The sequence below is a fragment of the Chroicocephalus ridibundus genome, chromosome Z (genome assembly GCF_963924245.1).
Source record: "Chroicocephalus ridibundus chromosome Z, bChrRid1.1, whole genome shotgun sequence".
In the NCBI taxonomy this organism is placed as follows: Eukaryota; Metazoa; Chordata; class Aves; order Charadriiformes; family Laridae; genus Chroicocephalus; species Chroicocephalus ridibundus.
Genome location: NC_086316.1, coordinates 62,517,269 through 62,537,740, shown reverse-complemented (window position 1 = coordinate 62,537,740; position 20,472 = coordinate 62,517,269). Strand labels below are relative to the sequence as shown.

The window sequence follows — 20,472 nt, the reverse complement described above, 5'->3', positions numbered from 1 at the left end:
AAATAACGCATATGGTACTTGCGCTAGAAAGGCCCCCTGTGTGTCCTCTGTACTCTGGCAATACAGATTTAGGATCTAAATCCAACAACAAGGTGGCTTTTTTCATAGTCATTATCTCCCAGTGAGAGCTTGTAAAACACTTGTACGCCAGCTATAATAAGAAATAACTGCTCTTTGAGTAAGTTCCTCGTAGACTGTAATTGTAAGTGTCCTAGCGTTCAAAGTTCATATGGAAATGCTGTTTGCTTTTCTGGAGTTCAGATTTTCATTAGCTCATGTTGGGTTACTTGTAATCGTGGGTTTTACGAAGAAAGCATGAAGAGGGAGGCAGTTTGAAAAGGTGCTGGTGCTGAAGAACAACAGTGGACAGGGGCAGTGCAAGATGAGGTACTCAGGCTGTGGTTTTGTGGTCTCTTTTTTTTTTTTTTTTGCCGCCCCCCCGCTTTGTTTTTTAAAGTAGCAGCACAGATTTTGTTGGTTTCCAGCTGAACTTTTGTACTGCGCACTTCCAGCTTCACACTGTATTTTCCAGTACAGTAGTTGATGTGGTTACATGTTCAATTGAATACATCTGACTGGAAAATAAACACTTATGACTACAGTTTGTGTCTCTTTTTGCAGCATCTATGGATAATACTGATAGGCTTCAGAATTTATAGCATCATCTGGAACATTTGTCCTGTTTCCACAGGTGGAGACTGTGCTACTTTGATGAAGAATATGGGTCCCTTACCTGTAGACATGGCAAGGATGTACTTTGCAGAGACTGTTCTGGCCTTGGAATACCTTCATAATTATGGAATTGTACACAGGGATTTGAAACCAGACAAGTATGTATATAAAGTATAACCAAAAGAGGACTTTGAAATTGCTAGGTAAAATATGAAAGGTGTAAATTTGCTTTGAATGTTTTTGAAATGTTTGGGTTTTTTTATCATGAGTGTTAAGTAGATTCACAATTTCTGCACAAAATTTGAGTTTTCATTACCTGCAGTTACAGAAAATGCATTTTTTCCAAAAGAGCTCTTCAAAACTTTCTGTCTTTAAGATGGAAGAGTCTATTGGAGTAGCTAAAAAAACCAAAACACTTATTTATCCTTCTGGCTGAAATGGAGGGAAATGCATTTTGGTCATTAAAGAGCAATTCTTTCAAAGTATGCTTAAAACACTGTTTAATACAGTATCTACAAGTTGATGATACCTTTGCATATATGAAGACAAGATTGACCAGATTGGGAAATCTTCCCTGTTGCATGAGTTTGGGGTTTTTGGTTTGTTCTTTTTTTTTTTAATATTTAGAAATACAATATTGCTCTTATACACGTAAATAACATTACCTCAATATCGTCAGTAAAAAGTATGGCTGTTGCAGCTTTCACATTTAAAAAAAAAAAAGGGAGTTGGAGTCATGTCTGAGTGACAATACCTTCATAGCATGATACCTCAGGCCAGTGTAGTATTACTAACTAACTTAATACCTGAGCTTTTTTCAAATCAATGACCTGGCTTGTTGCAGACAGAAGATGCTTGCTTCGCTTCTAAAGCAACATTTATTCTATTCTAGGTCTTTCTGATGACTCCTTCTTCAAAGCATCTAGCATTCAGCTCTTGACACTTGTATGGTTCTATGAGATAGTGTGCAGTTGCATATAAAAAGTTTGTTTACATCTGATAATAATAGTAACAAACGTTAAGACTGTCAGATTTCTAACCTGTTTATTTTGTACCTGTTTACTTTTTAAGCTGTCTCTATTTTTTGCAGTACTAATGAAACATTTTCCTCCAAGTATAATAATAATAAGCCCATAATGTTGAATTATATCACAGTAACTTCAGATCATTCTAATTTTCAGTTTATTGGTAACATCCATGGGCCATATAAAACTTACAGACTTTGGCCTCTCAAAGGTGGGGCTAATGAGTTTGACTACCAATCTGTATGAGGGTCACATTGAGAAGGATGCCAGAGAATTCCTTGACAAACAAGTAAGACACAGCCTTTTTTATTTCTACATTGAGTGTTCAAATGAAGTGATGTTTTGCCAGCAGAATGTACCATAATACTGTATAAACTGTTGGGTTTTGTGCTTTGGTGTTCAATTGTTTATGTTGGTTACTTTTACTGATGCCCTGCAGATTATGCTAGGCTTTTTTTTCTTTCTGCATTAGGATCTATTAGTAAGATGAACAACCTAATTACGTGCAAGTGAATCGGAGACAGACAAATGGAAAACTGTTTTTATAAGGAATTCACAAGTCTCAGCAGAGTACTTGTGGAGCTCATGATGCATTGTACAACCAAGGGTGCTAAAATCCTTGCTATGGCCCATTTCCCCTTAAGCGTCCCTCATTACCATTGCTCACAATCTGTTCTCTGTAAAAGTTATTTAAAATAAAAAAACCCACAACTTTCATGTAAAGATAAGGATATGTTTAAGTTAAATAAAATATTTGTTGTGGTGGACTCCCAAGTGAAAAATGCAAACTGTCCTTTGCATGACAGATAGCAAATGTTGATTATGATGCCTGTAAATGTAGCTAGATCATTCTAGAAACATTAGCTGTTAGGGAAACTCTGCAGGCTAAAACGTACTGAATTCTCTTTTTCCATGTTTCCATATTTAGCATTTCAAGAATTATAAGTGATGTGATGTAGATGAATTAGATTTGGTTTACCATCATGCTTATTTTCTTTCTTTTAGGTCTGTGGTACACCTGAATACATAGCTCCTGAAGTGATACTGAGACAGGGTTATGGAAAACCAGTGGACTGGTGGGCTATGGGAATTATCCTTTATGAATTTCTTGTTGGATGTGTGCCATTTTTTGGAGATACACCAGAAGAGCTATTTGGACAAGTGATCAGTGGTGAGGATTATCAGAAACCCCCCCCATATTTCTTTGCTTGTTGTGAAACATTTAAATTTCTGTTAATAGTAAAGATATTTGCAACTTTACTGGTAGATTTTCAAGCTAGTTCTGCTTAAAGAAACCTGCCATTGTCGTAAGATTGTAACACACAACTTGCTGTCAAAGCAAAAATTGGGTTAATAGCTGAACTTACTGTATATTGTTGCTAAATACAGAAATGCAGTAATGTCATGTACAACGGTTAAGCTGCACTGTATGAAAAAGAAAAGCGGTATTACTGGAAAAGTAGTGCCACTATGGCACAGTGATTTCAGTCTTCAGTAAAGAAATCATGCCAGAGAAGAAACTGCTAAAATAAATTTGCATAAATGGTAAAATACCTCATGGCACAATGAAGAAATTAACAAAGATGTAATAAAACCCTAAAACAAATGTCTGCCGAATAATAAATAATGAGAAAGAGAAGGAAACAAATTCATTTCACAGATTGTTAATGATATCGTTGGTGATTGTTGTAACGTAATGTTACTTCTGTAGCAGCTGTTCTTCTTCCATTTAAAATTCAATAACCTTTCAGATCTTAACCTGCAAGCTGACCCTAAGTATTGTTATGTGGCTTGTGGCAAAACTGAATGATAATTAAACAGAATTGTTTACTATCCTACCTGCTGTTTCCATAAATTTCCCAGATGCATATATGTAGAGGGCCTCTATTTATGCCAAAAGTTTAACAGAATGGCACCTCTGTTACTGCGTATTTCCCAGTCTGTTTTATGGTCTGCTTAAAAGGTCCAGTGGCTAAAAAACAAACAAAAAAACCCACCAACAACAAAAAAATCCAAAAACAAACAAACCAAAACAAAAAAACAGGCATACAAAAAACCCAACAGAAACAAAGCTAACCTCACCTCTGGTTCCTTATTGTCTGAGAACACAACAAATCCCCTTTTGTACTTAAGGAGATACTCTTTTCATCATCTCGCTTCCTCCATCTCTGAAGTTGAAAGCCAGAATTGTTCGTAAACTGTAATGAGATGGATTGGTGAGTTTCCTCTAGCATATGACCTCTTTATACAACATCCTAGCTGTTCATGGATTTATAACCACGTCATTTTCTGATGTGAGACACTTGAGGCCTGAGTGGCAAGGAGAATCAACTGTTTAATTAACAGAAGCAGCAAATGTTGGCTTTGTTCTGGATGCCTCACGGCTGCAATGCATATTCATGCTTTATTTTCCAAATCAGATTTAAACTGCAGTGGAAGCTGTAGGCAGGCAAACATGGAAATAACTCATGTTTTTATTGCATTTCCAGACACATGCACATGTGTTTTTATTTTGTTTATGCTCTCTGACTGGGAGAAGGGGAGGGAAAAGCCTAAAATTAATGACAAAATTTGCACTTCAGACTTTCATTTTGCATGTGGCATTAATTTTACATTTTGTAAAACAAATTGTCATGTGTTACAATGTAGCTGATACTTATGTAAATAACTTCATCTGTTTGGATGTGTCCACTTGTCTTCCAGAAAGTATCTGTAGAAGTGTATGCTTGTAAATCTGATCTATTCTCACTCACTCTCCAAGACTGTTGGTCAGCTTAGTTTCTTGTTTTGATGTTGACTTGTCAGTTTCTTTTCTTTTATTTTAAATATCCTTACTTACTGAAATCATTCTTACTGTCTGTGTCTGCAGGAGAACTCTTCTGTTAGCTAAGTTCCCTGTGCTAAAAGATATAATCCCCTAGTATTTAACTGTAAAAGCTGTGTTAAAGAACCCAAACTATAGCCTAGACTTTTATTCCAGTTTATGTGGGTGAAGTCTACATTCTACTTGAAAATCTACTTTAAAATCTTGCCCCCTCATTTTACTTCGCTCCTTCTTCATTGTAGGTTGCCTTTCCTGCCCCCAGGTTGTGAGTACAACTGTGGGAGGCATCAAGGTAAACTTAGATGCCTAAAATGATCGGGGTTAAAAATAATGCTCCAGAAACAGGTTACATTTTGTGCTTATTTATTTCAGTACCTTTCCTTAAACTTCAGAGTACAAAGATTAAACTTGTGTGTAGCTTCTGATGATTATTTCTGCAATGATGATCTTTTTGAAAGAAAAGTCTAGATCACATAATGACAACAAAATCATTAACAGCCTATCTCCTGAGCTCCTAGCATTCTCTTTCTCTGATGCCCAAATCCTTGTTCTTCCCGAGAAACTTCTGCGGAGTTTTGTCTAAACTTGCAATATATTACCTTTGTAGAGGCAGCTGCTGCTAAAAATCAGACAAAACTTGCTGTGTAAGCTGTTACAAAGTTCATGTTCATATTGAAACTGGCACAATTTTCCATTGTTTAATTTAAATGAAATTTTGCCAGAATTTTTATTTCACCCTACCTGAATATGGCAGAGTTTTATTACTTTGATTGCATAATTTAGGTCTAACTTCCCATGAAGTGCAAAAGCCTTAGTAGTGCAAGAGTCAGTAGAGTGAGGTGGTTTTTCTCTGAAGTGTGAGAGGCTTGGGAAAAAAGCTCCATCAGCATGTATCTTTCTAGAGCAGAGTCCAATACCGTGTCCCTTAGTCACGGGAGTAATGACTTCAGTGAGTCTACTAGCATTAGAGACGGATTACAGATGTGAGCGGTGACTGCTAGCTCAGGTCAGCTGTGTCCATCTTAATAGGAGTTTCCATGGAACAGAACTAAAATTTAAAACAAGATTTTTGGGGATCAGGGAGAAAGGACACCATACAAGTTGAGCTAATATTTTGCAATAGTGTTCCATGAGCCAAGCATTCCTGTATTCTGTTGTTAAACACTGTTTTGGGTTAAAGGATACTTCTGAGGAAAATGGGAACATAACAATGTGTTTATGGAGTCTGTTACAGGGTATAAAAATTGGAAGTAATTCATATGCAACAGAGTAACTTGAAAAAGTTGCCTTATCTCTGACTTTACTGCTAGCTCAGTATGAGAGCTTTCACACAGTTTCTGCTGAATGTTGGGATCAGACTTCACTAATAACTTTCTGTTTTGCTAGATGAAATCAACTGGCCTGAAAAGGATGAAGCGCCACCTCCAGATGCCCAGGATCTGATTACCCTGCTGCTCAGGCAGAATCCTTTGGAAAGACTGGGAACAGGTTAGGAGGCACTATTTTTGAATTGTTAGTGTGCTAGAAACAGCTTCTATATTTGGCATTGGGAGCTTTTGTTCACCGATTTGTTTTGCCTGGGGAAACATCTGTCAGGACAAGTAGCATGACAACATGCCATTATAGCAGAGGGTATTTCATAGATTCAGACCAGTAATATGAGCTTAACAAGGTGATGACAGTCTTTTTTTTTTTTTTTTTGGAGTTTACATGTGGTCATTCACATGTATCCTCTCTTCCTTTGATAAATAAAATGGAAATTTCTCGAAGACCCAGTTAGTCATTGGACAAGATTCCTTTATGAGTATGGTATTAAATAACTAAACACAGAGATTGTGTTGTGAAAGGTCTTGTCATTCTCATTCGGCGTGCATTACTGCCTTGCATGAAAAGGAATAAAACCAAAAGTGTGGACGATAAGGAAGTAAACGTATATTGGTGAGAACACAAGCTGACAGCTTATTCCACTGGTCATTCAGTGCTGTGCTCATTCCATTTTGAGAGAAGAACCTGGCATGTGGTATTAGGAACAGTGAGCCTACGCAGGCTAATGAAAGCACTGTGCAATTATGTAATAGAGTTTGTTAGTTAGTTGGTGGAGCAGGATTTATTTGGGAATTTGGGTGAGAGGCAGTAATGAAGAATATTGCACATGATTTTTAGTGTTAACGTATGGGAATCCTAATCACTGACTGCCATCCCACTGGGCAAAGCACTATGTAAACACAGCAAAAAAGGCCTCCTACATAAAAGAGCCCAGATATAAAGGTATAGTTGTCTCTATCGTGAACACTGTACACCATGAATATGAATACATTGGGAATGCCAAGGCAGCCAAGCGGCAAGTTGGGTCTGCATGAGAGTACTCAGGACTCCAGTGGTCAGATTGTGCTGCATATTTTTAGAGCGAATATAAAAAGGAGCTTTAGGGATTGGTTCCTAACTGGCCTTGCCACAGCCACTCAGGGAGAACAGGAGTATAATGCAGACCCCAAGATTACTATTGCAGTGGTCCCAAATGACAGGTCTTCCTTTGGGACATGATGATGTGACTGAGATGAGTGACCTGCATGTCCCTTGCTCCCTGAGCATTTGGGATCTGTATGAGCAGCCCTTAGACTTCACTGTAGCTGATGGTCTGGAGTAAGTGGCATCCAGCAAAGTTGTTCTCCCTTGCACAGTGTTGAACAGGTTAAGAGTGAGGGAGGTGTCATGCCCTGTTCAGCTTCACCACTAGCTGCCTGCTTCATCTTCCAAAGGCAAAACGAAGAGCCACAACTAGTTCCATTCCCTTGTTCTAAATATACTCCTTTCAGGCATTGTTGTTTTATTGTCAGGATGCTTTTTACTGGTAAACGTAGTGTTAATTCAAGACTGTCATCCTGTGAGAGGCTGGATCAGAAGCAGATTACAAATTTCTGCCTCTTTTGCTACAGCTGGTTGAGAAAGTGAATTGGATAAAATGAGGCTGGCTTACCTACTGTAATGGTCAGTGCCACTGCGTGAAGCACCTGCACAGCTCGGGTACAGGCTGATTTTGTTCGACTGTTCGTGGTCTCTCAAGAGCTGGCTGTCTGAAAAAGTGAATCAGGCAGCCATTTCTTTGAAGCACAGAGGGGTGCTTAGAAACCGCAACAAAGTTTTAAGCGTCAGACCCAACTCACAGAGACGGAGGCTGCAATGTGACAGGTCCCACGGCAGCACTGGAAAATAGCACAGTTTATCCCAGGCTCCACTATGCATTTCAAATGAGAGCCCTATCTATTTAATACGTATTAGCTAGTTGCGTAACACTCGATGCAAATTGTAACTGCGTATTTGCTCAGGAGACCTGAATGGCATGGTCAAGTTGAAGGAAGAGAGATAGATACTACAATTATTTTGAAGAAGGAAAATGACAGAAAAAAGACCTCTTCAGGTTTGAAGTGTCTGATGCCAATCAAGAATTACACAATCCTGACATAATATGCCATTACTGTGTTCAGAGATTTGTTTGCTCCTTGGCTAGTGACTTACAATGAGATTTGATTTTGGTTTCCTTTGGGAAGATTTGTCTTTTATGAATTTTTCCGTGGTGCGGTTGGACAAGCAAAGAACCCAACCTAGAAATCTTGACACTCTGACTTAGAGACCGATCCTGGAGACTTGCGCTTTTCGTATGGCTCTTTCCTGACTCAGCCTTGACATAATGAGGTTTACGTGTTGTATCAATGTGGTGGGTTGACCTTGGCTGGCAACCAGGTGGCCACCAAACTGTGCTGTCACTTCTCCTCAACTGGACAGGGGAAGAAGATATGACAAAAGCCTTGTAGGTTGCTATAAGGACAGGAGATCACTCAGCAGTTACCATCATGGGCAAAACAGACTCAACTTGGGGAAATTAATTTATTGCCAATTAGCAACAGAGTAGGATAATGAGAAATAAGAACAAAGCATCTTCCCCCCGCCATCCTTCCCTTCTTCCCCAGCTCAACTTCACTCCCAGTTTCTCTACCTCCTCCTTCTGAGTGGTGCCTGAGGACAGGGAATTGGGATAGTGGTCAGTCCATCACACATTGTCTCTGCCACTCCTTCCTCCTCACACTCTCCCCTGCTCCAGCGTGGGGTCCCTCCCACAGGAGACAGTCCTCCACGAACCTCTCCAGCGTGGGTCCAACAAGTCCAGCCAGCAAACCTGCTCCAGCATGGGCTCCTCTCTCCAGGGGCCCACAGGTCCTGCCAGGAGCCTGGTCCAAAGTGGGCTTCCCATGGGGTCACAGCCTCCTTTGGTCATCCACCTGCTCTGGTGTGGGGTCTTCCATGGGATGCAGGAACCTCCATGGGCTGCAGGTGGACAGCCTGCCTCATCATGGTCTTCACCATGGGCTGCAGGGAATCTCTGTTCTGGCACCTGGAGCATCTCCTCCCCCTCCTTCTTCACTGACCTTGGTGTCTGCAGAGTTGCTGCTCTCACATATTCTCACTTCTCTCTTCCAACTGGTGTTATGCAGCAGTTTTTTTACCCTTTTGCAGACACTTTATTGCAGAGGCGCTGCCATTGTTGCTGATGGGCTCGGCCTTGGCCAGTGGTGGGTCTGTCTTATAGCTGGCTGTCTTCTGGCAGCTTCTCGCAGAAGCCATTCCTGCAGCCTCCCCACTACCAAAACCATGCCATGTAAACACAATACAATCAAGTTGTCAGTAACTCTTGCTGATGCAGGTTATGTGTTCAGTTTTTAAAATTAGATTTATGCTTATTAATAATATCCTTGTTCCCTCCCCAGGACAAAAATTCCATTGTTTCATTGTGTTCTTATAGTTGTTTCCTAATTTGAAACTAGTGTGATTGTTTAACATACATTATAATAAGTAGGCAGTAATCATGAAGATGATAAATGGTACAGTATTTCCTATAGAATTGCATATTACTGCCATAAAACGCCAAAAGATCTCCTTATCAGCAATGGTACTTTCAATGAGCAACTATTAAGAATCGTTCTTCATTACTTTCTGACTTGTACTTACTCATCTAGTGCACTTACTTATATTTTGATGACTATTTCTGCTACATCTGATGCTTCTGACTAATGTGTACCAGACAGATAATAATTAGTATACTCATAAAAATAGAAACGTTAATAGGGGAAAGATGCTAAAGCAATGCCACCACTGTTAAAGAAATGGCAAGAACAAAACAGGGACAGGGAGGTGCTCAGACAGGTTTAGGAGATTCTAGTGGAAATGGGTAGTAACTCTTCTTGCTTCCAGTGATGACTATGCCTTCCCATGATAATTTGCATTTTTTGGCTGGGGGTTTAGTTAAAGTAATATTATGCGGATTTGGTATAGTTAGCTCAGTGTTTTTCTTTGGCTCCCCCAGGTGGTGCATATGAAGTAAAGCAGCATCAGTTCTTCAGGAGCCTTGACTGGAATAGTCTGCTGAGGCAGAAAGCAGAATTTATTCCGCAGTTGGAGTCTGAAGATGACACGAGTTATTTTGACAGTACGTATTCAATGATACTAAATAAATGCGATGAACGCCTTGTTTAAATAATCACTACATTTGACTTTTGCTTCCTGCTTTGAAAAATCTCCTTTATCAGAACCATTGTCAGCTTGCAATTTCACTGGTGGTTTGACATTTCAGCAGAAATAATCTTAAGAACAAAATTACGCTTTTAGTTAATATTAAAGCTTGGTACCCATTCTTCCTGATAAATTCAAATACTTTATTTGCCTTGTCTCTAGCTCGTTCTGAGAAATACCATCATATGGAAACTGAGGAAGAAGATGATACCAATGATGAAGATTTTAATTTGGAGATAAGACAGTTTTCCTCATGTTCACACAGATTTTCAAAAGTAAGTAAAATTTTCTGTCATGTTAGTGTGTATTGTGTACATAAACATTTTGCTACTTTTTATAGAGTTTGGAAATGTTAGATACGGAAGAGATGTGTAGGGCGTTGTTTCTTCAAGAAATGTTACCTGAAATTGAGCAAGAATGAAATGAATGCCATTAAATCAAAACATGGGAAGATTCTGTAGGAAAGTTATTTCTCGAACCCTTAAGACAGTAATAGAAAATGATATAAATAGACTGGTATTTCCATAAAAAATTAATGATAGCATAAGAGAAGGTTTAGGGAAATTAAATGCGTGTTTCTTGCGTTGGTTTTCTTATACATATTTTACGTGTTGCTTCAGTTGTGTCCTGGGTATCTTGCAGGTGATGGCATAACAAAAATCTCAGTACTAGACTATAGAAGCTATTGATTAAATGACATTAAGCTGAAGCGAAAAAGCAAAGTAGTGGTTAGCATGTGATTTGGTCAAGGAGAGATGTGGATTTGAGGGATTGATTTGGATGCTGTGAATTGAAGGTGAAGCTGACTGTCCGAAGGGTAGTATACTTCAGTAGTTGAGATGAGAGCTAATTATTGCTGGACAAGGGACGCCAGTAGGAGCAGAGTGGACATGCTCAGGAAATACTGTGGAGGGTAGATTGGCAGGAAATAATGGAAGTGGAATGCCTAATGACCATGCTTTTAGTCTTAACATAGCATCCAGCAGTGATTTTTCAAAAGCTTTCTATTTAAAAAGTTTCTTTAACCTACTTCAGGAACTGTTTAAAGCTATTTGGAAAGTCTGTGTTTGTGTCTTGTTTGTCCTGGGTTATGCTTCAAGGAATTAGTGGATTTTGTGCTGCCTCTGTTGTGCCATGTATGTATTGCATCTGTGATAGCTTGGAAGACGAGGGACAGGAATTGTGGATGTAGTTATCCTCATTCTGTGTAAACTCCTACTTTTGACTTGGTGGTATGTTTCAAATTCAGATACTAGTAAATGATGCAGTCCCTTTGGAGATAACTTGGATGAGAGGCAATGGGCACAAACTGAAACACAGGAAGTTCTGTCTGAAGACAATAAAACACTTTCTTACTGTGAGAGTGATCAAGCACTGGCACAGGTTGTCCAGAGAGGTTGTGGAGTCTCCATCCTTGGAGATTTCAAAAGCCACCTGGACAGGGTCCTGAGCAGCGAGCTCTAGGTGACCCTGCTTGTGCAGAGGGGTTGGACAACATGACCTGCAGAGGTCCCTTCCAGCCTCATTCTGTGGTTCTCTGGACTTCTGTCCTTTTGAAAGCTCTGTACCACAGTAATAGTTTGGTTTGCTAATGTCATTATGTCACTGCGTCTCAGGCTGTAGAATATACACTTGACAACTTGTGTGCTATTTGTCAGCTAAGCAAACAACAGACTTCCAATGATCCCAGTTTATTTTTTATAAATCTTTTAGACAAGTAATTTATTCTTAACTTCAGGTCAGTTCAGACTAATTTTTCTGCTTTACACACCTGACTGGTAGATACCAAGTCAGTATCTTAGGGTTAGGGCTTTTTTACCTTGATTGGCTTTATGTAGTTGTGAATTAATCCAAGGTATGCATTAATCCTGAGACCTAGAGACCCCAAGGCTATGGATTTTGTTTGTACTCTCTTGGTTAACACAGTGAAATGGGGAGAGAGCTGATGAATTTCTTATGGGAAGACATGTTATTTGTGACCTTGTATGTGAGGAGCCAAGAAAGCAAAACAAGAAAGCATTCTAAGAGCATAAACTCCTGGAAATTCAAAAAGCCCCAAGAAGTTTCAAGTTTGCACTGTGAAATACTGTATAAGCATTTCAAGCATGCAGAGTATAACCCAAAATGCTCTTTACTGCATATCTTTATATGAAATATATCAGTGATAAACTGGGGGGGTTTGTGCTTTTCTTTTTTTTCTGTAATAGGTTTTTAGTAGCATAGATCGAGTCACTCAAACACAAGGCGAAGAAAAGGAAGATGTAGGAGACAAAACGAAAAGTGTAACATTGCCTTCTGTGGAATCTTTAAGCTGGAGTTCAGAATATTCTGAAATGTAAGTAGAAGGAGGGGCTGGAAGTGGTCCATGTCCTGTTTGTCAGGTAGCAGGCCTCCTCATCTCGATAACTGCATGAGAGTTTGCTTACTTTTTATGCAGACAACAAATATCTACATCTGTCTCCTCTGACACTGAGAGTAGCAGGCAGCGACACAGTTCTGGTTTGCTTCCGAAGTTGGCCGTATCAGCTGAAGGAGAACAGGATGATTCCCCCAGCTTAGTGGGACTCCGGGAGGAACAGGAAAAGCCTGCCTATGTGAGTGAGGAAATAGTGCAAGATGAACCTGAAGTTACCACTCCAGCAAGCACAATCAGCAGCTCCACGCTATCAGGTAATTCACAATGGGTCTCTTGACTGATTACATTAGAAACAGTGTGAACCTTCGTTGTTCAGCAGTAGCATTCATGGATTTAGAAGTCCCATATTTCAGAACTGCTTTTAAAAAAAGCCATCCCAAGAGGAGTCTGGTTTGGGCTCAGGCTCAATCTAATAAAATCTCATGAAAATATGTATGGGAAAGTTTCAACATTTTTGGAAAAGGTGACATTTGATGTCACCCCACTGACTCTGGAGGACTGCTAGGCAAGTGAATAAAACAATGACCATAGAGCCTTTGCAAGATCCTTCTGTGGAGAAAAGGAGTCTTGGACCCCTTGAGCACTTAAAGCACTATTTTTATATTTGAAGTTGGTGATCTTTTGATTATCATCCTGGAGTCATACCAACTGATCTGTATCACTCTTTTCTAAAACTCTGTGTTGCACCGTTGTGTGTTTTTAATTAAGACATCTCAATGATGTTCACTCCCCCCAGCCCCATGTCACAGTGTTGGCATTAGCACAGCAGTCACAGGGATAACTCAAAACATCTGATCTTCTTCTGTCACTCATCAGTTACACTTAAGACTAATTTCATTTTTACATTAGCAATAGGATATTCAGTGACCTTAAAGGAACACTAGGAATTACCGCTGTGTCTTTAAACAGGCAACCTACCCTTGCTGTGTGTTTCATAAGGTCATACAACTTTCCTGTGACATCTTTGAATTTTTGAAGAAGTCCTCTGCAGGTTGTTCACATGACACAAGGCTTTTATGTTTGGTTTTTTTTTTCATTGTTTGAAATACTGTTGTCCTTCATCCAGTATTGTGGAAGGTCATTACCTATGATAGAATAATACCCATGTGGTTGTAATACCGAGTTTAGTGGTGCCAGATATCTTTCTCCTGTGTGGAAAATAACCACCCAAAAGATAAAAGCAAAAGATAATAATTAAAAATAAAATTACACTTAGTGTTTTAATGATTTAGGAAAAGTTACCATGCTGTTAGCAACTTATATAGGATTGGAGCCTTTCATTTACTTTAGGAGGAGTTCACATGAAAAATAAATGGATGATTAAGCTCTCTAAGATGAGTGCTGCATACTGAGATACCAGACTTGCTTTAGCTTTTGTCTCTTATTTTGCTTTAGTCAGTGACTACAAAACCCTGTTAACATTTATGCATTCTGTAAGTCTGGAAGAAGTATTCGGATTTCTATGATGTTGGTTTGTGAACTTATTAACAGAAAGAAAAATTCCTCTCACAATTGTACTGTTTCCCCTCCCTGACCCCCAGTTTTCCCTCAATATGTTTATCCCTTCTTCTTTGTACAGTTGGCAGTTTTTCAGAGCACTTAGATCAGATAAATGGAAGAAGCGAGAGTGTGGACAGTACAGATAACTCCTCAAAGCCTCCCAATGAAGTTGCATCTCACATGGCTCGTCAGCGGTTAGAAAGCACAGAGAAAAAGAAGATCTCTGGAAAAGTCACAAAGTCCCTTTCTGCAAGTGCTTTGTCCCTCATGATCCCAGGAGGTAGGGATAAATCTTTTTGTTTGCAATGTTATGATTTATGCATACTTGATGGTTTATGACGTAAATGCAAGATTTTGGAGAGGCTAGAATGGCCTCAGCGTCACACTTTATTTGTTTCTCTTCTTGTTCACATGTGTTATTAGATGGTGCAATCTCATTAGTGAGTTACACTGGTCACATTACAGCTGAGGGACCTTCTCTGACAGGCAAATATGTAGCTTAGTGGTGACCACTTGGTGTTTGACTGGCAGCAGGATGCAGGCTTCAGTCCTCGGCTCATCCTTCAGTAGGGTTGTAAGTTCAGTTTTAAGTAACTTGCTCTCTGCAGCTCCAAGAATAGCTGTTTGTTACAGCAACACACTCAGCCTGACTAGTTCTCGCCCATCTCCCGTAAGGAAAGGTGATAAAGCAGAGAGAAGTGTCACAAAGTAGAAATCGCATGTAGGCTCCTGTTTGTACTTGCATTGAGTACTTCACATGGCTTACACTGAGTGCTCAAAACTTGAAGCCATAAATATTGCTATAAGTAAGTAGAAGTATAACAGTAGTATTGAATGTTTCCAGATGAAGCATTGGTACTTTGCTTTTTAATGGTTCAGAATCAAAGTCCAAATTTCCCAGACTTTGAGGGATTTTTTTCGTAGTGGGATTACTCTCAATTTTGCACACTGGCCATACGCTGCTTTTAGACTTTACTTGTCATATTTATGTATCTTCTGGTCTGATAACATAACCCTGCACTTGCTCTATGTGTTCAAAGGTGGCTTTGACAGTAACTTCAGCAGATTGCCTTGAGTCCTCAGGCTAGTGTAGAATAGTTAGAGTTGGTTCTGGTTCTCCTCTCAGGCTTCACCCACCTTTGGGTTGTAAAGCACATGTGCCTTATGTGCTCCTTAATACCTTGGTGAGCAAACACTGTGCTGTTGTGCATGTGTTTTGGAGACCTTGGAGAGGTGAAAGGTGTATCTGATCCCTATTAATGCAGGAATTTCTGATTCACTTTGTGTTTTTTACCCTTCTCCACCATACAGTTTAAAGAACAGCATAGGCTTCCTGTGCAGTACCTGTAATTCCAACATCTAACCATGAAGATTTTTTTTTAATGAGATAAGTCAAGAGGAAAAGGTTGTGTCTAAGTTAGAGGAGTATTTTTCCCCTGCTTGAATGAGGACAACTAGGTGACAATGAAAAGAACATGTAGCCTTTCTGTGATGCTGTCCGAACATGAATCATAGTTCTCACAAAATGCATGAGAGAGATGATGATAACTTAATTTTTACAATGAGAAAGATAGCAACCCTGTGCTCAGTCTGTTCAGGGCACTGTTGACACTGAAAACTGCAAGTGGCTTGCACATGCTCTGGGCTTGTTCCTTGTGTAGGCTATTTCTTCCAAATACTATTTCTCTCCCAAATGTTGTGGGGTTTTGGTATACTTCTGTAACAGCATCATGGTTATTTTTTCTCCTTGTAGAGGGCCTGTAGTGCGTGGTAATTATTGAGATTAGCTGTCACAGGAGCATGATACACACACAGCCAAGTAACACTCAGGAGTTATTCATCAGTTGGTATTCTAGTAGTTGTTTCATAGCTGTTGAGTAAGAATCACTATGTTCAGAGATGGTATAGACTGAGTTACTGAGTGCTCATTAAATGCCGGTTTTCTTTCAGTTTAATCTCAGCCTTATTCTATAAAATCCAAATTTAGCTTTACCTACACCTAAAAATGTTGTCATAAGATTTTTGATTGATATAGATATTATATGTTAGCTGTACCTAGTACTGTCCAAAAAACTACAGTATTCATTTTTATCCATAAAATAAATGACAGCAACAGATGGCCAGTGTTCCCGACCTAAGTCATGTAGCTGAGAGTCACAGGACGTGTCCCACATGCAGCAGAAGGCAGGGGTCAGGGAATCTGAGCATGTTTCAGAGCCAGAGGTTGGCAGTGACAGCCCCCTTGGGGCTTGGCTGTTCTGTGACATTTCAGCATTAACCCAGTGATACCAATCTCTGTGAGCCTCTGGTGACTCGCATCCAGGGAGTAGCACCGCTGCTGTCATAGTGTATCTTCCCTTGCGTGACATGGCTTAGCACGGACAGCAAACCTGGAGTCTTTCTGGGCTTCATTCCTTTGCAGAGCTGTCAGCCTCTTACAGTCACCAAAGTGTGTTTTATGCTGCTGCAATTGTGTTTACATTTGCACAAGCATGAGCACATAGTGCTTTCAAAATAATGAAACAAAACGAAGCTGTAATTGTTGTTGTTGTTGTAAGAAATTCTTGTGGTCTTACATGATGTTGCAGAATGTAGAAATGGAAGCTTGGTACAAGCATTGAGTTACCATCCTATGTACCAGCTAGATATTGTGGTTTAATTACAGTAGTCTTTATCTGTATCTATATATAGCTGAAAACAAAAAAAACTATTAGTGCTTTGTTTAGCGTTGCTGGATGATTTGGGGGATGGTTTTGGGTATACTCACAATAACATCTGCTACCAAACGGTGATTTTCTTTTCATGAGTGTTTGTTAGGAAAAGGCTGAGAATTGTTCTTTCAAAGTTAGCAATGAGTGTGTTTCCTGTCTAAAAGGAAAAAGCCGTCTACATCTAGCAAATTAACCCTTGCGTTAAGAAATGCAGTTTATGCTACAGGGAAAGAAATTTAGTTCTAAGATCTGGTTGTTAGTTAAACTTCTCATTCACTAAGATACACACTGATTGAGGAGGAGAGAGTGTTTATGGAAAGACAATGATACATTTTGACACAAAGGTGTATAAAACTAGTCAAATTCCCTGTTCTGTGTCTGTGTGTGTTCAGAATATATTCCAATAAGCAGATTTTTCTCTTCCAGATGTGTTTGGTGTTTCTCCTTTGGCAAGTCCTATGTCTCCTCATTCCCTGTCATCTGATCCTTCATCCTCCCGAGATTCTTCTCCCAGCCGTGATTCATCGATTGCTGCTGCAAGTCCTCATCAACCGATAGTAATTCATAGTTCAGGAAAAAAGTATGGCTTCACCATCCGAGCAATCAGGGTTTATGTGGGTGACAGTGATATTTATACTGTGCACCATATTGTTTGGGTAAGATAACACAGTTTTTTGTTTATATACAGTCACAGAAAACTGTAATGATGTATTTGCTTTTGATTTTTGTAGCTATGGTATCTGTTGATAGCTACTGTGTAAATCGTGATGTTGTGCCAAACTATTTTCTTAAAATAAAATTCATGCCTGTACGCAAGACCAGTGTTGGCTGTAGGGATAACAGAAGCCACCTTTGACAGAAGTGGTACTTAAATATGATGTTGACCTTTTGTATGGGTCACTTTTGGCAAGTTTGGCAGTTGTGAACAGCCATGTCTGAAGTTCAGAGTACTGTGGCTTAGAAAACTAAGATGTTGGTACAGCCCCTCTTTGATTGAGGGCAGGATCTCCAAAACTAGGAGACTGTAAACAGAAATTGTTGAAATATACATGGAGTTTATTAAACTGTGCCAATTAAGGGATTCATGAAAGTCAACAGTATTTTACTAAACACAAGTAGACTGATTTCAAGTACTGACTTTTTTTGTGTAGAAAAGTGCAAATCATTTGGAATTGTGAATACCTTTGAGGACTCTATGGCACAGGAAAAAGATTAACTGTCTTGAGTAAACTATGTATTTTTCATCATCTGTTCACTACTGATTTGAACAAAGTGGGAGACAGACTAAAGGAAAAGACAGCAGTTCTTGCATTTCATTGGTTATCAACCTCCTTAATTGTAAAATTGATAATGAATTACATATTTTATATCATTTATATATTCTACATATATAAATATTGTAAGTGTATAATCTAAAATATTTCACCTACCTTAAAATAATTTTGAAAAATTGATTACAAATCTATGAAAAGCTTTGAAATTTTGTATGGTGTTTTGTTCTTAATATGTATCGTAGGTTTTGAAGTAGCGGTGCTACTGATGTGGTAGTGTATTACTCATTCTTCGTTCATGTTTTTTACCTCTCAGGCCTATTAATCCATTAAGAACATTGAATATGGAGAATGGGTTACATTTGATTGATAATGGAATAAACAAAAAAAAATCTTATTTCTTGCCACTGTTGTAGCATCACATCAGTGAAAGCAGGGATGAAAAAATGGTAATTGCAGTGACAGTGAAGCCTTGGCTTTTCAAAATACTATAGGTTTGTAGAGGATTTTTAGCTCCGTAAGCACTGCAGGCTTCAGTAGTGGCTCCATGACTTAAAAATCTTCAAAAGCTCATTTTAAAATCTAAATTACTTAAGCCACCTTCAAAATAATTTGCAATTCAGTTTCTTTTGGTCCTTCATCATCTTTGTGCTGCATGTTTCCCTTTAATGGGTAACCTGGTGAATTTGAACCAAATTAAAACAATCCTTAACTATATGGTGGAGTTAATTTTTATCATCATTTGGGTATCATGATTTTTATCATGACCACTACCTTAATCAGTATTTCTCAGTGTCCGGTTCTAAAAATCTTCATTCAATTCTGAAATTTTGCTATGGGGAATGAATCACCCCTTCTTTATTATGCATGAAAACCGCCCTGCTATACAGAGCTTACTTGATAACAGTGGCAACAAGCAGTGTTCCAGTGAGCTTTGAAAACATTCAAGGCCCTGTGTGAGTATAAAGTTTAAGTCGTTGGAGGTCTGATTTTAGTTCTTTCCTTCCTTTATGTAACTTGATATCTGTAAGTTTTTTCTTCATTGCCAATTGGTTTTGTAGAAAGCGTTCATTGAACAAAGCCTACTTTCGAAAGTATGAAGGTAAACAGGAATCCATTTTGTGTATATTCTTTTTCTCTGATTTCCAGAATGTGGAAGAAGGAGGTGCAGCTTACCAAGCAGGTCTAAAAGCTGGAGACCTGATCACTCATATCAATGGAGAGCCAGTGCATGGTCTTGTTCATACTGAAGTCATTGAGTTGTTGTTAAAGGTAACTTTTGGACAACTGGGATATGAAAGTGCTTGCTGTTTTCACCAAGGATTGAGAGGTTATGTTTCCCTTCAGAGATGGATTATCAGATTTTGCGGTTGTTCAAGTACAAATTCTGAGCTACTATTGCACAGATCCAGAGAAAGGTCCATGAGTATATCTCCTGCTATGATTTTAGTTTCTCTGCACTAAACTGGCACTGCATCTGAGATAGCTGAAGTACATTCAAGGCTTTGACACAAAGAGATGTCTCTGTCTCTCAAAAAAATTTGATGTTTTCAAATACTTTCTTAAATTCCCCCATTTTCATCAGGTAGTTCAGGCTTTTGATGAGGCTGCTACTTCTCATTTTCTCCTATTAAAGTGAAATCAATGAGGAAAAGTGGAAACAAAGAACATTAAATATTTTCTTACCTACTGGACAGGAACTTGCCATTCATAATCTTAAGGCCCAAAAAGCTTTGGTCTCATATATAGACAGGCATGTTCCACAGAGCTTCTTTGCTTGATGAAGTTCTAATCCTGTAGTTGGACTTTTATGAATAATCTGTCCCATTTTTCTCTTGTGGAGTTTTCTGAGGTCTATCCTATTAGAAGATTATAGTTTTTCCTTAGAAACAAACAAACAAAAACCACAGCATTTTTTAATGAACGGTAGTGTCTTAGCTTATCATATTGCAGTTTTTATGTAACCTTTTCAGCACAGACTTATGTAGGTCAGAATTTTATTTTAGACAGCTGTGTATTTACATCCTATATTATTGGCAGTTTATGGTATTACATGCAGAGCGTTGCCTGTCAAAGGGAGTAGTAGTTATAGAAGAAGATTGCAAAGCAATAAAGTAATGGGGAAATATAAAGAGGTGAGGAAAGATGCAAAATACACTTTCCTTAAGTCTTTATTTTCCTTCTCTGAAACCAGGAGGAACTTCAGAATTTTCCAATTTTTCAAGAAATGTATAGGAAGAAATTCTGTTATTTTAGGCAGTTGGGTGTGCAGTTATTTTTTGTCAGATACACAAAAAGAGAAACACGGCAACCATGCACGATGCTTACTAGAGTAAAAACTCAATCCAAGAGATTGTTGTTTACCCAAATGTGGTGTATCATAAATTAATGTGGGCTATTGGAATATACTATTTGGGTAGTGGTACGCAGTGCTGGCAGGAGGTATCTTGAAAATTTCAGTCTTGGTCAGTCCTTGGTCTCCTCTTGT

General features: G+C 38.9%; 1 protein-coding gene across 6 annotated transcripts in view; it reads left to right on the top strand.

The window, feature by feature from the left end:
- The window catches only part of MAST4 (microtubule associated serine/threonine kinase family member 4), a 237,274-nt gene that overhangs the window by 208,374 nt on the left and 8,428 nt on the right, over window positions 1-20,472 (top strand). For all 6 annotated transcript variants that reach the window (XM_063319499.1, XM_063319498.1, XM_063319500.1 and 3 more), the window contains 11 exons: window positions 692-830; window positions 1,854-1,986; window positions 2,703-2,868; window positions 5,908-6,009; window positions 9,881-10,003; window positions 10,249-10,361; window positions 12,294-12,421; window positions 12,524-12,756; window positions 14,082-14,282; window positions 17,140-17,369; window positions 19,134-19,256. In XM_063319499.1, coding sequence (XP_063175569.1) covers window positions 692-830; window positions 1,854-1,986; window positions 2,703-2,868; window positions 5,908-6,009; window positions 9,881-10,003; window positions 10,249-10,361; window positions 12,294-12,421; window positions 12,524-12,756; window positions 14,082-14,282; window positions 17,140-17,369; window positions 19,134-19,256 — 1,691 coding nt within the window. The remainder of the gene's footprint in view (window positions 1-691; window positions 831-1,853; window positions 1,987-2,702; window positions 2,869-5,907; window positions 6,010-9,880; window positions 10,004-10,248; window positions 10,362-12,293; window positions 12,422-12,523; window positions 12,757-14,081; window positions 14,283-17,139; window positions 17,370-19,133; window positions 19,257-20,472) is intronic.